This window comes from Bufo bufo, chromosome 2 (genome assembly GCF_905171765.1).
Source record: "Bufo bufo chromosome 2, aBufBuf1.1, whole genome shotgun sequence".
NCBI classification, from domain to species: domain Eukaryota; kingdom Metazoa; phylum Chordata; class Amphibia; order Anura; family Bufonidae; genus Bufo; species Bufo bufo.
The window spans coordinates 432,908,025-432,923,779 of NC_053390.1; the positions used below are offsets into that span (position 1 = coordinate 432,908,025).

The window sequence follows — 15,755 nt, forward strand, 5'->3', positions numbered from 1 at the left end:
CCTTATGCTGAAGAGGAAATGCCCTTGAAATGGGTGTTCCAACAAGACAACGACCCCAAACACACCAGTAAACGTGCAACATCTTGGTTCCAGACCAACAAGATTGACGTTATGGAGTGGCCAGCCCAATCCCCGGATCTTAATCCAATAGAAAACTTGTGGGGAGACATAAAAAAATGCAGTTTCTGAGGCAAAACCAAGAAATAGAGAAGAACTGTGGAATGTAGTCCAATCATCCTGGGCTGGAATACCTGTTCACAGGGGCCAGGAGTTGGTTGACTCCATGCAACACAGATGTACAGCAGTTCTCAGAAACAGTGGTTATACAACTAAATATTAGTTAAAGGGTTTCTGTCACCCTGCAAAACTCATTATTTTTTTTTGGGCTAGTTAGATTGCTCATAGTGCGATATAGCAGAATATAATGGTATTACTTACTTTCATGCGGCCGATTCTTTATAAAACGAACTTTTATAATATGTTAATGAGGGCTCTACCAGCAAGTAGGGCGTCTACTTGCTGGTAGCTGCTGCAGAAATCCGCCCCCTCGCCGTGTTGATTGACAGGGCCAGCCGTGATCTCCTCCTCCGGCCGGCCCTGTCAGTAATTCAAAAATCGCGCGCCTCGCGTCATTCGGCGCAGGCGCTCTGAGATGAGGAGGCTCGTATCCTCAGCACTCCCTCAGTGCGCCTGCGCCGATGACATCACCGAAAGAGAAGACGTCATCGGCGCAGGCGCACTGAGGGAGTGCTGAGGATACGAGCCTCCTCATCTCAGAGCGCCTGCGCCGAATGACGCGAGGCGCGCGATTTTTGAATTACTGACAGGGCCGGCCGGAGGAGGAGATCACGGCTGGCCCTGTCAATCAACACGGCGAGGGGGCGGATTTCTGCAGCAGCTACCAGCAAGAAGACGCCCTACTTGCTGGTAGAGCCCTCATTAACATATTATAAAAGTTCGTTTTATAAAGAATCGGCCGCATGAAAGTAAGTAATACCATTATATTCTGCTATATCGCACTATGAGCAATCTAACTAGCCCAAAAAAAAATAATGAGTTTTTCAGGGTGACAGAAACCCTTTAAGTGATTCAAAGGAAAGCAAAATCCTCAAACATTTTTCAGTTTATATAGTGAATGTTTGAGTTTGTAAAGAAGAATACAAACACTGCTATTTTTTTGAACAGTCTAATCAGTTTTCTTAAATTTTTTTAAAGGAACAACACAAATTTGATATATCTGTCTTCATGTTTTGATTTGGAATAGAATGTGTAGTGTTCCCAATGCATTTGTGTGTATGGAAATAAAAGCTATTAGAAGGATTTTGAGTTTTATTCACTTTTTTAAACGCACTGCTATTATTTTGAACATAACTGTATGTCCTGCTGCTCCATTTATTCTCTTTGGGACCACTGGAAATAGCCTGCGCTGTACTCCGCCTTCTCCGGCGACCCCATAGAAAATGGATGGAGAGGCAGGGCATATGCTTGACCTGCCACTCAATCAAGAAGGGGGATCAGTGGGGGCTCAAGCGTTCAGACCCTCATGGATCACTTGGATCCTGTGGATAGAGGATAAGTGGACACAGGCCCTTTAACAGGTGAGCATTTCTGTTTTAGTTTTTACACCCAAAGAAAACCTTTAATGATAGGGAATGTGAAAAGGTCCAACAGCTATGACACGACAGGTGATAAGTGTCTGATTAATGGGGGTCCGACTGCTGGGCCACCCATGATCAAGGTAGGGTGACCACATTTCCAAACTGCCATTCAGGGACACCCGCCCCGGCCCCCCCGCACCCATGTCCACTCCCCAAAAAATATGATTTTTGATACTTTTTTAAAAAAATTAAGTCACTTAGTGACAGCGGCGTACTTTGTACTTACGCTGGCAAGTTCATTGCATCGAAGTTATGCTTGAGATTGCTATAAACATAACTGCCTGTGCATTGTTCAGTAATTTGTGATTGTGCCCTGCACACAATCACTGGCTACCTAAAACAGGTCATATTTTTAATGTGTTAGACATCTCTTAATCCCCTTTTATAGAGAGGGGGATCTGTGGATGACACTGCTATGGGGGGGATCTGTGGATGCCACATACCGTATATAGCATCTTATGCTATATGTGTCATCCCCAGATCCACCCCTGACAGTGTCATCCCCATTTCCCCCTCCATAACAGTGTCATCCACAGATCTCCCTCCCTATAACAGTGTCATCCACAGATCTCCCTCCCTATAACAGTGTCATCCACAGATCTCCCTCCCTATAACAGTGTCATCCACAGATCTCCCTCCCCGCCTCTCACAGGAGTGTACATATATAAAAAAAGCATATTTCACATGAACACTTACAGTTACTTGGCTTGGCTCTCGGACGCCACTTCAACACTTTGGCCGGGGGCTCGGCGGAGCTGATGTTGTGTTTTATCCTAATGAGAAAGATTTCATAATAAGGATTTGGAGAAGGGGCAGAGGGATAGCAGAGCAGGGAGAGGCTGGTGCTGCTACTAGGGGGTCATACCATGGGGGAGTAATAAAACCCACCATAATGCCCCCCAGTAGAAAGAATTCTCTTTATAATGTGCAAAACATACCCCCTTGTAATGCATCCAGTTGAGCTAATGTCCCCCATAATGTGCCAGTATAAAATACCCCTATATAGTGCCCCAGTAAATGGCTCCATAGTGCTCCTCTCCCCCCTTCCTGCTAGTGCCCCCCATAATGTACCAGTATAAAATGCCCCATATATCGTGCCCCAGTAGATGCCCTCAGTGTCCCCCATAATTTGCAAGTATAAAATACCCCTTCTTAGTGCCCCCCGTAGATGACTCCATAGTACTCCTGTCTCCCCTTCTCCATAGTACCCACCATAATGTGTCCCAGTATAAATTGCTACTGTACAGAGCCCCCCCATATAAAACACCCCTTCTTTGTTGCCTCAGTAGATGCCCCTATAGTGCCCACCAATAATGTGCCAGTAATAAGTGCCCTCAATAACGTGCCACTGCCAGTAACAAGAGCCCCCCAATGTGCCAGTAACAAGAGCCCCATCACGTGCCAGTAATAAGCCCCCCCATCACGTGCCAGTAATAAGCCCCCCATCACGTGCCAGTAATAAGCCCCCCATCACGTGCCAGTAATAAGCCCCCCATCACGCGCCAGTAATAAGCCCCCCATCACGTGCCAGTAACAAGAGCCCCATCACGTGCCAGTAATAAGCCCCCCATCACGTGCCAGTAATAAGCCCCCCATCACGTGCCAGTAACAAGAGCCCCATCACGTGCCAGTAATAAGCCCCCCATCACGTGCCAGTAATAAGCCCCCCATCACGTGCCAGTAATAAGCCCCCCATCACGTGCCAGTAATAAGCCCCCCATCACGTGCCAGTAATAGGCCCCCCCATTACGTGCCAGTAATAAGCCCCCCCATTACGTGCCAGTAATAAGCCCCCCATTACGTGCCAGTAATAAGCCCCCCATTACATGTCAGTAATAAGCCCCCCCATTACGTGCCAGCAATAAGCCCCCCATTACGTGCTTGTAATAAGCCCCCCATTACGTGCCAGTATTAAGCCCCCCCATCACTTGCCAGTATTAAGCCCCCCATCATGTGCCAGTATTAAGTCCCCCCATCATCATGTGCCAGTATTAAGCCCCCCCATCATCATGTGCCAGTATTAAGCCCCCCCATCATCATGTGCCAGTATTAAGCCCCCCCATCATGTGCCAGTATTAAGCCCCCCCATTGTAATAAGCCCCCCCATTGTAATAAGCCCCCCCATTGTAATAAGTCCCCCCATTGTAATAAGCCCCCCCAATGCCAGTAACACTATTGTAAAAAAAAAAAAAACAACAAAAAAAACCACTTATACTTACCTCAGTGTCAGCGATGCGATGCAGACTCTTCCTGTGTCCCGCGCTGTAAGGCTCGGGCGGTGCGATGACGTCATCGCCCCGCCTTCGCCGGCCTCTGATAGGCTGCAGGCACTAGGCCGGCAGCCTATCAGAGGAAGGGGAAGGGACACGCCTCTCCCTCCCCTGCACCTCCGCTGGCACAGGCAGATTACTAAGGAGATGAGCGCAATGGAAGCGCTCATCTCCCTGTGCCCGGCGGCGGCGGCTCACTTGGGGGGGCATTTTAGTTGGGGGGGCACATGGGGGGGCACAGCATGATGTAGGGGGGGCCGTGGCCCCCTCTGGCCCCCCCCTGGCGACGCCACTGACTGGCAGGCAGTTGATTCCGGGACTCTCTATTGTCCCGGTTTGAAGGCTCCCGGGACACGGGACAAAAACGTAAATTACGGGACGATCCCGGGCAAACCGGGACACGTGGTCACCCTAGATCAAGGGAACGTGGTCTTAAGACTCTTGTGTACATAGATTGGCGGTAATGTAATTTAATGTCTCAGGACCCCTTTTTTCATGATCAGTGTGTGTTCCAGCAGTCAGACCCCAGCAATCTGATATTTATCACCTATCCTGTAGATAGGCAACAGGTCATTATGGTAGGACAACCCTTTTAAATATACTTTAGATTATCTGCAATCTGAGGAGGTTACGATTTGTTAAATTTCATGCCAGACATTTATGCTTAAAGGGGTTGAAGGGTTTGTCTCAATGCATTTATCATGCAGGTAATATAAGGCACTTACTAATGTATTGTGATACTCCATATTGCCTCCTTTCCATCACATTATACACAGCACGTATCAGTGGTTATTACCACCGTGTAATCCAGCAGTGGTGGCCGTGCTTACACATTATAGGTAAAGGCTGGAAGTGCACATAGGCCAACACCTTTACCTATAGTGTGTATGTACGGCCACCGCTGCTGGATTACACGGTGGTAATAACCACGGATACATGCTGTGTATAATGTGATGGAAAGGAGGCAATATGGGCAATCACAATACATTGTAGTAAGTGCCTTGTATTAACTTTCTCTACATGATAAATGCCAATTGCTGAAGTGATACAAAACCTTTAACCCTTTAAGTGTGCTACACTTAATATGGTTAGGCATAAATGTCTTGGTGCGTGCATTGCTTGTTTCCTATGTGTGATTGGTGTGTGCTATATATGATCTATGTATCAGTGGTGTATGTGCAGCATGTGACCCATGTATAAGTGTCTTGCGTCCCACATCTGTCCAATGAGTGATTGGTGTGCACTGCATGTGTCTGGTTTCTGACTGACTTAAGTGCAGGATATCCATATATGTGTAAATTCTGTCACATGTATGCTTGTGCATTTTGCTGTGAATGTCTACCATCATACTTCATCTTTAATATTTATGTTATCACTGTAAGTGGTCATGAACACGACCGTTGGTTGTTTTGCAGTCCGCAAATTGCGAATCCGCAAAACATGGATACCGGGTGTGTGCATTCCACATTATGCAGAACAGCCGGCCTCTAATAGAACAGTCCTAGCCTTGTCTGTAATGTGGAGAATAATAGGACATGTTCTATCATTTTGCAGAACGGCCATGCGGACATACAGACACAGAATGCACACGGAGACATTTTTTATTTTGCGGTCCCATTGAAGTGAAGGGAACGGTACTGACATGGAAAAAAAATAAGTTTGTGTGCAGGAGCCCTAAGGTGGGCCCCCAGAATCAGTTACACTGGTGGGCCCTAAGTACCCCAGTCCGACACTGTATGGGGCATGTGACATGCAAAAAGTCAGTAAATCAAATGTACTCCTGCCATTAGCAAAATTTACTGTGCCTCCTTGGAGACCAGGCCCAACTTTCCTTGTCACTTTTTTCAAGACAAGTCACAATTTTTAGTGCTAATTTGGCAAACTCTTAATGGACTCCCAGACATTCTAATATGGCAGAGAAGAATTCACCTTACTTCTTCCAAGCTGTCCTGTAAGGTACTCGTTCCTTGTGAGTTTATGAATAAAACATGACAATATAATACCCATCTCCTTCCTGTAAAAGTCACTGATTCCAGGCAGAAGCATCAAATAATTCACTTCTTGGAAAATGTGTATTATATAGCAGCTTGTAAAATGGGCATTAACCAATGCTCCTTTACCTGGGAGCCGCTCTAAGGTTTTGAAATCCATATTATTTTTATTAAAAGATCAAATTACATTTTCACTGCAAAAAAAATAATAAAAAAATCGTATCTACTATCTTCCCATGTGAGTCTGAGTCAACAAGTGGATTCATATTATTATCCTGGTAATATGGAGCAATACACATGTGACCTTTGCCTCCCAGATATTAGATAAATGAAATTATTCAGTGCATTCTGTGTAGAACATTGCTGATAAATGCACCTACAATATACACCTGTACAGTACACATCTGGATTTTTTTTAAAATTAGTCTACCCTTTTCAAAACAGCACCTAGATCTGGATACTTTTATAATTGCATCCCATAAAAAATTTTGTATCGCTACTGAGTGATTCAATAAAGCCTATCGGTATACCGCCACCTGCTGTTTATTCTTTTAATTACCGTATATTACTGTCTACCTCATTTCATGAATAGCTGAGGTGTTTGCACGTGCTCAGTTCCATCCTTCAACTGCCACCATCTGTGACGATTAGGCCAGTTTCAGACAAGTGAGTTCACTGTAAGGCCTCTTTCACACTACCGTATGGCTATTTCAGTGTTTTGCGGATCCGTTGTTCCGTTTTTTGTTTCCGTTGTGATTCCGTTTAGGTTCTGTTTTTCCATTCCGTTTTTCCGTATGGCATATACAGTAATTACATAGAACAAATTGGGCTGGGCATAACATTTTCAATAGATGGTTCCGCAAAAAAACGGAACGGATACGGAAGACATACGGATGCATTTCCGTATGCATTCCGGTTTTTTTTTGCGGACCCATTGACTTTAATGGAGCCATGGAATGTGATTTGCGGCCAAATATAGGACATGTTCTATCTTTGCACGGAACGGAGATACGGAAACACGGAAACGGAATGCATACGGAGTATATTCCTTTTTTTTGCGGACCCATTGAAATGAATGGTTCCGTATACGGAGCACAAAAGACGGCCTGCAAAACGAAAAAAAAAAAAAACGGTAGTGTGAAAGAGGCCTAAGAAACATGCTCCACGTGGAAGCGTGATTTCCTGTTCTGAACTCTGTTCTTGTAATGGGACTTCACAGCATTAGGCTTCATGCTCACGACCGTATGTGTTTTGGGGGTCTGCAAATTGCGGATCCACAAAAAAAAATAAACGGATGATCCGTATGGCATCCGTTTTTTTGCAGATCCGTTTTTTTTGCGGATCCATTGTATTAATGCCTATCCTTGTCCGCAAACTAGAAAAAAATAGGATATGCACTATTTTTTTTGCGGGGCAACGGAATGGACATACTGATGCGGACAGAACGCAGTGTGCTGTCCGAGTTTTTTGCGGACCCATTGAAATGAATGGGTCCGCATCCTATCCGCAAAAAAAACTAACGGAACGGACACGGAAACAAACAACGTTCGTGTGCATGTAGCCTTATAATTATTTATAATGCTGTGTGTCCCCGCCTGACATCAGCTGTAATGAATTGTACTGCATTATGTCAGTAGAGTTTATTCCAGATGATGTTGGGCAGGGACACACATTATAAATCAGTATAATGCCATGAGGCCTTGTTACAAAAGCAGAATTCAGGATGGGAAATCACGCTCACACATGGAGCATGTTTCTTGTCGTGAACTCGCTCGTCTGAAACTAACCTTACAAGGAGAGAGCTGCATTAGAGGGAACACACAAGATCTAGCAGAGCAATTGGAGAAATGAATGGGGGGAGCTTTAGATCTATTTGATTTACAGGGCTGGTTCGAGCTTTGTTAGAAGGAGATTGTCATGTACTATATGATGTCTGATTTTCATTTTTTTGTGCATTAATCATGAAATAACATCGTTAATTCATAAGTGGGAAAAATAACATAATGGCTAAATGGAAACTGAAATTTAAACTTTTTAACAAATGTTGCATAAATCAATAATGCAGGCAAACATAGGAAACTTTGAAATATATCTGATCAGAGATAAATACTTCTTTCTCCACTTATCATACACTTCAGGCCTCATGCACACGGCCATTGGGCGGCTGTGGCCATATTGCGGCCCACAAACGGCGGGTCGGCAATCCACGGGCACCGGCCGTGTGCACCCCGCATCACTTGAATGAATCCGCAATTCCGGAGATGCGAAACGGAGTGACGGAACGGAACACCGGAAGCACTACGGAGCGCTTCCGTGGTGTTTCTTTCTGTGGTTCCGCACCGCAAAAAAAATAGGACATGTCATATATTTTTGCGGTGCGGACATACCACGGAACCCATTCAAGTTGAATGGGTCCGGCCCGCTGCACGGATGTAGCCCGTGCATTGGGGACCGCAATTGCGGTCCCCAATGCACGGAACGGCCGCACAATGGCCGTGTGCATGAGGCCTCAATCTGAATTCTCTGCTAAATCTGGCTTGAGAAACGAAGATGGACTGCAAGTTCACTGAAGGATCATATTACATAGCTGCCCATAGAAGTCTGTGGAGAGCGTAGGGGGAGGTGGAGTGAGCCACTAGAAAGAGAGGCATTTTCTCTGATAAGATATATTTCAAATATTCTTATATTTACCTGTACTATTGCACTTTATACAAAGTTTGCTAAAATTACAGTAATTAGTTAAACAAATGCTATTTTATTGCAGTTTTGTGGCCATCATAGCATTGATTGTTGTTAACTACTTCCCAAACACGCCACATAATGCCCATGCCTCCCAAGTGTCCCTCTTTTTGACCCAAGTCCCTCTGTCCCTCTTTGATCCCTAAATGTCCCTCTTTTTGACCTGGGGAATTAATGCATACAGTAAATGTGCATTAATAAATTAACTAAATTGCTCCTCCTTACTAAGCTATCTGTCTGGTTTCTACCTGTATATTAGACCATAACTTCATCATTTGGTGCAATTTGGACCTTAAAATATCTATAATCCGATTATTTTTATGCTAATATTTAAATGGATATTGAAGTGCAAGAAAAAATTTGTCTCAGGGGCTCCATGTGCTGTAAAAAAAATAAAGGAACTTATACTCGCCTAACCCATTCCCAGCTACTGCAGTGGTGATGGATTCAGTAATTATGCTTTGGGCGGAGTTAGAGGCGTGGCCTAGTAAGAAAAATACTGCGCGATGTGTGTTGCACATATTGTCCCTCTGTGATTTTCAAAGGTTGGGAGGTATGAATGACTTAGGCCTCATGCACACAAACGTTGTTCTGGTCCGCATACGAGACACAATTTTTGCGGCTCGGGTGCGGACCCATTCACTTCAATGGGGCCGCAAAAGATGGGGACAGCACTCCGTGTGCTGTCTGCGTCCGTTGCTCCGTTCTGTGGTCCGCAAAAAATAGGCAGTTTTGCGGACAATAATAGGCAGTTATAGCAATGCCTGTCCGCGCCGTTCCGCAAATTGCGGAACGCACACGGACGCCTTCCGTGTTTTGTGTATACCAAATTTGCGGACCACAAAACACACAACGGTCATGTGCATGAGGCCTAATTCACACAGTCAGTGTTCGGAGAGTGATTTCCATAGGCAGCAGGTACAACACTGGCAACACTGATTGGATAATGTTAGACATACCTCCAACTGGTAACATCCATCTGGACCTTCGTTGCAAACTGCCTGCAATTCCTTTATAAGTTCTGGCAGGAATAATAAAGGGAGCAGGGGTGCACAACATTTCCTGGTTGGGGGCCACATTGTCAGCCTGAACCAATTCCAAGGGCCGAAAATAAAACTTAAAGAGGTATTACCAACTGAAATACTAGATTTATGGCATAATGTACATACAGTATATACCATAAATGTCTAGTTACACTTCCAGGACTCCCAACTAATGGGAGAAAATATAAAAGATACATTTGAGCAGCCGCAAGACATAGACATACATGTCTGCTACCAGATGGTTGGGGGCCGCAGGTTGTGCACCCCTTACATAGAGTAACGAGAATAGATGCTCCAGAATTGATATTACATGTTACTAAAACATACATGTCAGGAAAGGAGGCCTGCCCTCCACTTTGTGTGAGCAAAAAAAGGCAATTTTAGCACATTTGAATTGTAAATGCAAGTCACCTGGTCAACAGGAGAGAGATTTTTGGTAGATTTGGCAAGAGCTGCTCCTTCCTCCTGCTGAATGGGCCACCAAGCAATTGTGTTAGTTGTTCCTTCAACCAGTTGGCAGCCATTCTGTAAATGGGCTGTTGAAGCCAGTGGGTTTCAGCTGCTGAGGCCTATTGGTAGAACGTGTACGCTTATGTTTTACAGCAACTCAATAGACCTTTTGAACGGTAGAAAATCACTCTAAGCCATTGTAATGGAAGGTGTTTTTCTGGTTTCAGTCCCCTTGTTGTAGCTGGCGTCGGAGTGCTGGTGCTCTTGGCTTTGTTTGTCGTCTTATATTTCTTTGCACAAGAAAACCCACCTAAAGATCCTTTATTTTATGGTAAGTGAATCACCAACTTTGGTTTCCCTTAAACACATTGTATAGGGCAGGACTTTTCAAACTTTTTATATTCCTGCCTCACCAACCAATCCATGCTAGTGTTTGGATTTCACCAGCAAACAAGCACTATCATATAATGTCCATATTGCGCCCAGAGGCGCCAAACAAAAACACTTCCCCACTGGCGCAAAATAATACAGCAAAATAACCCCAGCAGGCCAAACAAATGATAATTACCGTACATTGTGGTATATTCAATTATATATATGATTGGAGTGGTGTGCCTGCCCATACAATTAAATTATTCCTAGTCTCAGCCTCGCTCCCGTTTCCATTCCTTGCTTCCAGTCCCAGGCTGGCTGCACCTCTGTGGTGATCAGTGCTGGATGCCATGTTCTGTCTGACTTAAAGGGAATCTGTCAGCTCCCAAACCCCCCCCCCCCCCCCCAAAAAAAAAATAAAAAATAATAATTTAAATTGAGTAATGTGTATAGTGTAAGTGATGCAAAGTTTGCTACTGCAATTTCCCCTTCATACTCACTTGTATTCCGACACTGTGCTCCTACAAACCAGCAGTAAAATGCATTGAGAGGACTCCCGAGCTCAGGCACATAATGGAGAGGACTCAAGGAGGAGACCTCTCGATGCATTTTACTGCTGGTTTGTGTGAGTATGCATCCGAGTATGAAGATGAAAATTACATAATCGAACTCAGCGCCACTTAGGCTTCCTGCACACGTCATGGAATACGTGTTGTTTTTCAGCGCAGATTCCCTTGCGGAAAACCTGCAATGCAGTACAGCACCAGCAAAGTCTACGAGATTCAACAAATCTCATGCACACTTTGAAGATGTTTTCGGTGTGCAAATTGACCCGCCGTGTGGATTTCCAAATCCTCAGCATGTCAATTATGTTTTAGCTTCGGATTTCACCTTTTTCCAATGTAGGGTGAGGTCTGCAGCAAAACCGCATTTAATCTGCACCAAAATCTGCAATTTGAAATTGCTAATTTTGGTGGGGATATGGTGCAGAAACGCACACAAATTCGTGCTGAGCTGGTGAGCAGGCGGCCTTACAATATTCAGCTCTTAATTTAGTTTGGGATGTGTTCTGGAGCTTACAGATTCCCTTTTGTGACATAGAGGAGGTGGAGGAGGAGAGACGTGGGTGCACAGCATTGAGCCGGTACTCACTCTGGAGGTGATCCAGACTGATATGCTGCCTCCTGGCGCTTTCCTTCTCCTGCTGACCCAGACATGAAGATGATGAGGAGGTGGTATGGGTTATTAGACTATTAGGGAAGGAGGAGGGGGAGCAGAACACTGCACACCTGCAGTTTACTTCAGTATAAAAAAATAAAAATAAAAACTTAAAAAATTTAATCATAATGAGGCCCCACACCTCACTGTCTCACAGTTTGAGGAGTGCTAGTATAGATCAAAAAATTACAATTTTGAATTACATTCTGTGAGGAGTTTATATTTACTTTGCATAGTACGGTGCCACCTGGTGGTCAGAGTACATAGCAATGTGCATGTCCACTCACTGAGGAGAGTGCTGCTGGTCAGGCATGCTCAGTCATTCTCCCCACAGCTAGGTCTCTGTGTAGTGATCCTCTGTTCACTGCAGCCGATAGTAAAGCTTTCTACCTCGCTTTTCAGGGAAGCCTCGGCAGTAGCTGAGAAGACTCCTTCTGCAGGGGAAATAACAAGGGACAACAGAGGGGAAAGGAGACAGATTTTATCCAGAGGGGCTATTAACAGCCATTCATCCCTGCGAGAGTTGTCTCTCCTCTTCACTTCACTGCAGTACAGTTGTAGGAATCACTGACCCCTGTAGTGTTTGCGCCATCTATTCCACATGAGCAGGCTACAGTCCAAGTAATATATGCCATTACTTTGAGCGCAAATTACAGACAGGTCAGGGAAGTTTTCAGTGGTGTTTAGTTGTCCCTGTGACAGCTGCATTTTTTGGACAGAACATTAGCAGTTTATGAGTAGCCTCAGGAAAACTATGAAAACTGTCCATCTGGATGAATCTTTCTTCTTCTACACTGCAAGTACTGAAGTGGGAAGATTTGCTCTAACTCATTTTTCTTTATAATGTGCCTTAATGTGCCTTAAAATGCACAAGGTTTCATTTGATGTTTCTTTAATGTCTCTGTCCTCCTCTTGCTAGTCTATTAAACATTGGCATGCCACTTATCTATTTAAGAATTTTTTATTTCCTTCCTTTTTCTCCCCAAACATCTTTAGTTTTTGCAATCTTCTCCTTCACGAGTGTCATTGACTTAATAATATGGATGGAAGAAGATGGCTACATCAGCGGATTTATGGAGTTCTACATGAAGGAGGTGAGCATTACAGTCAAGTGTGCAGTCACTGCAGATGTGCCATGCTCTCCAGTGGTTCTGTAAGTACTGATAATGAACATTCAGAAGAATTGCTTCTAAGAAATTGCCACCTGCTTTGAATGGGTGCCAATTTCAGCAAGATACATATTGACTTTCAGTCCAGGCACTTTGCATATCGTTTTGAAGAAAAAACGACAGCTGGGATTGAAAATCTAAAGTCGCTACCATTAGAATGAGTGAAATGAATGAAACTTAAAGGATCTACACTTTCACACTAAAAAAAGAAAAAAAAAAGAAAGACCTCTAAAAGAAACAATTGATTTTGACTCATCAAGGTAAAAAAGAGTGGCGAGTGGCAGCCATTATAAGTCAGGTTCAAAGGTGCTGAAGGCACTTCCTTAGTCCCACTGGACTTCCCCGAACCATATTATGGAAGTATTGAAGTTCTTCCTAAAAAAAAAAAAGAGGAATCCTGATGAGAGAAAAGCTGCTGACGGATAAGGCTTGATCTATTTATATAGAGTAAATAAATTTTTTTGGAGAAGGTATAAAAATGAAAAGATTGCCACTTTTCCCTACTGTCTCTGAGACCTCCAACAAAAGTCATAGTGTAGTTTCAGTCATTAGACCTTGGTCCTTCATAAAGCCTTGCTAACATTGAAATACATGGGGCTTGATCTATTTATATAGAGTAAATATAAAATTTTTGGAAAAGGTATAGAAATGAAAAGATTACCACTTTTCCCTACTGTCTTTGAGACCTCCAACATAGGTCATAGTGTAGTTTCAGTCATTAGAGCTTGGTCCTTCATAAAGCCTTGCTAACATTGAAATACATGGGAGCTTCTGTATTTACCGGGCTTACGCAACACAGTTTTCCCACGTGTCACGCTTGCAATGTCTTCTACATAACATGAACCCTTAGGAGACCTATATGTGGAGATTGCAGTAAAATAGTGCTGTCTGATAGGATGGGACTGCTTGAGTGCTTCTGTGACAGATGCTTAGGTAGCTAGTCAATGCATATCTTATATACAAGTGCTTTGTCAGCTTTCTCTGACTTTCCTAAGGCTACCCAGTGGGTCTCGGCTCCTCTGAGAGCACATGGCTGAATGTAAATGAAGCTTCTGGTGTTCATACCTCATTTTAATACCCTGTTAGAGAATTCTATGGAAGGAATGCTGTTCTGACCCCTCATCTACTGGTCAGAGAGTGGAGAGTGGCTTCAAAAAGCACTTCTCACTCTGGAGGACCCAGGATGTTGCTTCCTGACAGATTCATTATAGTTTACTCTAGAAACTGGCCTTTTCTGGTGTCAAAAGACTCAAATTTACCGCAAGCATCATTTGTGCAAAGAAATGTGGGGGTCTTTTTATGTTCTTATAATGCTAACCCTAAAGTGGGTGGGACTTGACGCGAGTGGACTTGGCCTCCTGTATCTTGACAGATCTAGGCTTTATGCACATAACCATATCCGTTTTGCGGTCCGGGGGTTACAGATACCGTCCGTGTTGCATCTGCATTTTTTTGCGGACCCATCAACTTTTTTGCGGGTCCATTGTCCGCATTGTGGACACAAGTATAGGACATGTTCTATCTATTTGCGGAACAGACATATGGATCATCTATGTGCTTTCCTCAAAAAGACAGAATATGTCCACAAAATGCTATCCACTGACCCATTAAAGTCAATGGGACTTGGCACGAGTGGGTTTAGCCTCCTGTTCTTGACAGATCTAGACTTTATGCACACAATCACATATGTTCTGCAGTCCACAAATTGCAGATCCATTTTTTATGCGGACCCATTGACTTCAATGGGTTCATGGTCCGCATTTTGGACACAAGTATAGGACATGTTCTATCATTTTGCTGAACAGACATACGGATCCTCCGTGTACTTTCCTCAAAAAGACAGAATATGTCCGCAAAGTGGTATCGGACCCATTAAAGTCAATAGGTCTGCAAAAAAATGCAGATGGCACACGGGCAGCATCCATAGTTTGCGGACCGCAAAACAGCAATGGTGGTGTGCATGGGGCCTTACTGTGATTTACACCATAAACTGGCATAAATTATAGTGCAAATCTATGACAGTTTATAGCTGCCATACATTTTTTTTCTGGTGCATGGACTGCTAGAAGATGGGCCTAATTTATTATGTAGCATGTACTTCTTAATAAATTTGGCACATCTTACTCCAATGCACATTTTATTAAGACCGGCATACGAAATGCCAACCACAGTACCTAGGGTGGGGATTATATATTTTCTCTACATTTATGGCATGATCCTTCCTTTTGTGAACCCAGTGGTTCGCTAATGCATTATCTTTCACCTTCTTAAATATGCACACTACACTATAACAGGGGAGCTTGTATACCGCATAGATATTTACTGCAACGGGAGACGAGTCTAGGCTATTATCTCAAGGACATGGTATCATAAGCTTTTAACAAGGGTGTGCTGACAGAGATGGCAACAAGAGAACTCCACTATAATATGGATATGTCAGTAGCATGACTGCTATTTTCTTCCTGTAGGGGGAGCCATACCTCCGTACTGCACATGGAATGCTCATTTGCCTATGGGATGGGACTGCACATTACTTGCTGTACTTGATTATGCTGGGAGCAATTGCCCGTGGGTAAGTAAAGAAATAATTTGCTTTGAGATCTGGATACTTCCTAATAACTTTTACATTTAAAAGCTCACCAGACAGCTCTAAAATTCAGTACAAATAATAGCATTAACTTATAACATGTGTTGTGTCATTTTTACCTAAATCTGCAGAATTCTGGAGGACCCTATTCTTGCAAATTATATAAATAGAGCAATTCAAGGAAAACAGGGGCCCGGCATATGGGGAGGGCTTTTTCAGAAATTGGATAACCCCTTTTAGAATTATTGTCACCTGCAC

General features: G+C 43.8%; 1 protein-coding gene across 1 annotated transcript in view; it reads left to right on the forward strand.

Annotated features, from left to right (window-relative positions):
• TM6SF2 (transmembrane 6 superfamily member 2) overlaps window positions 1-15,755 on the forward strand; it is a 40,302-nt gene that overhangs the window by 8,373 nt on the left and 16,174 nt on the right. Inside the window, exons 2-4 of the mRNA XM_040417415.1 lie at window positions 10,379-10,482; window positions 12,738-12,835; window positions 15,379-15,482. Coding sequence (XP_040273349.1) covers window positions 10,379-10,482; window positions 12,738-12,835; window positions 15,379-15,482 — 306 coding nt within the window. The remainder of the gene's footprint in view (window positions 1-10,378; window positions 10,483-12,737; window positions 12,836-15,378; window positions 15,483-15,755) is intronic.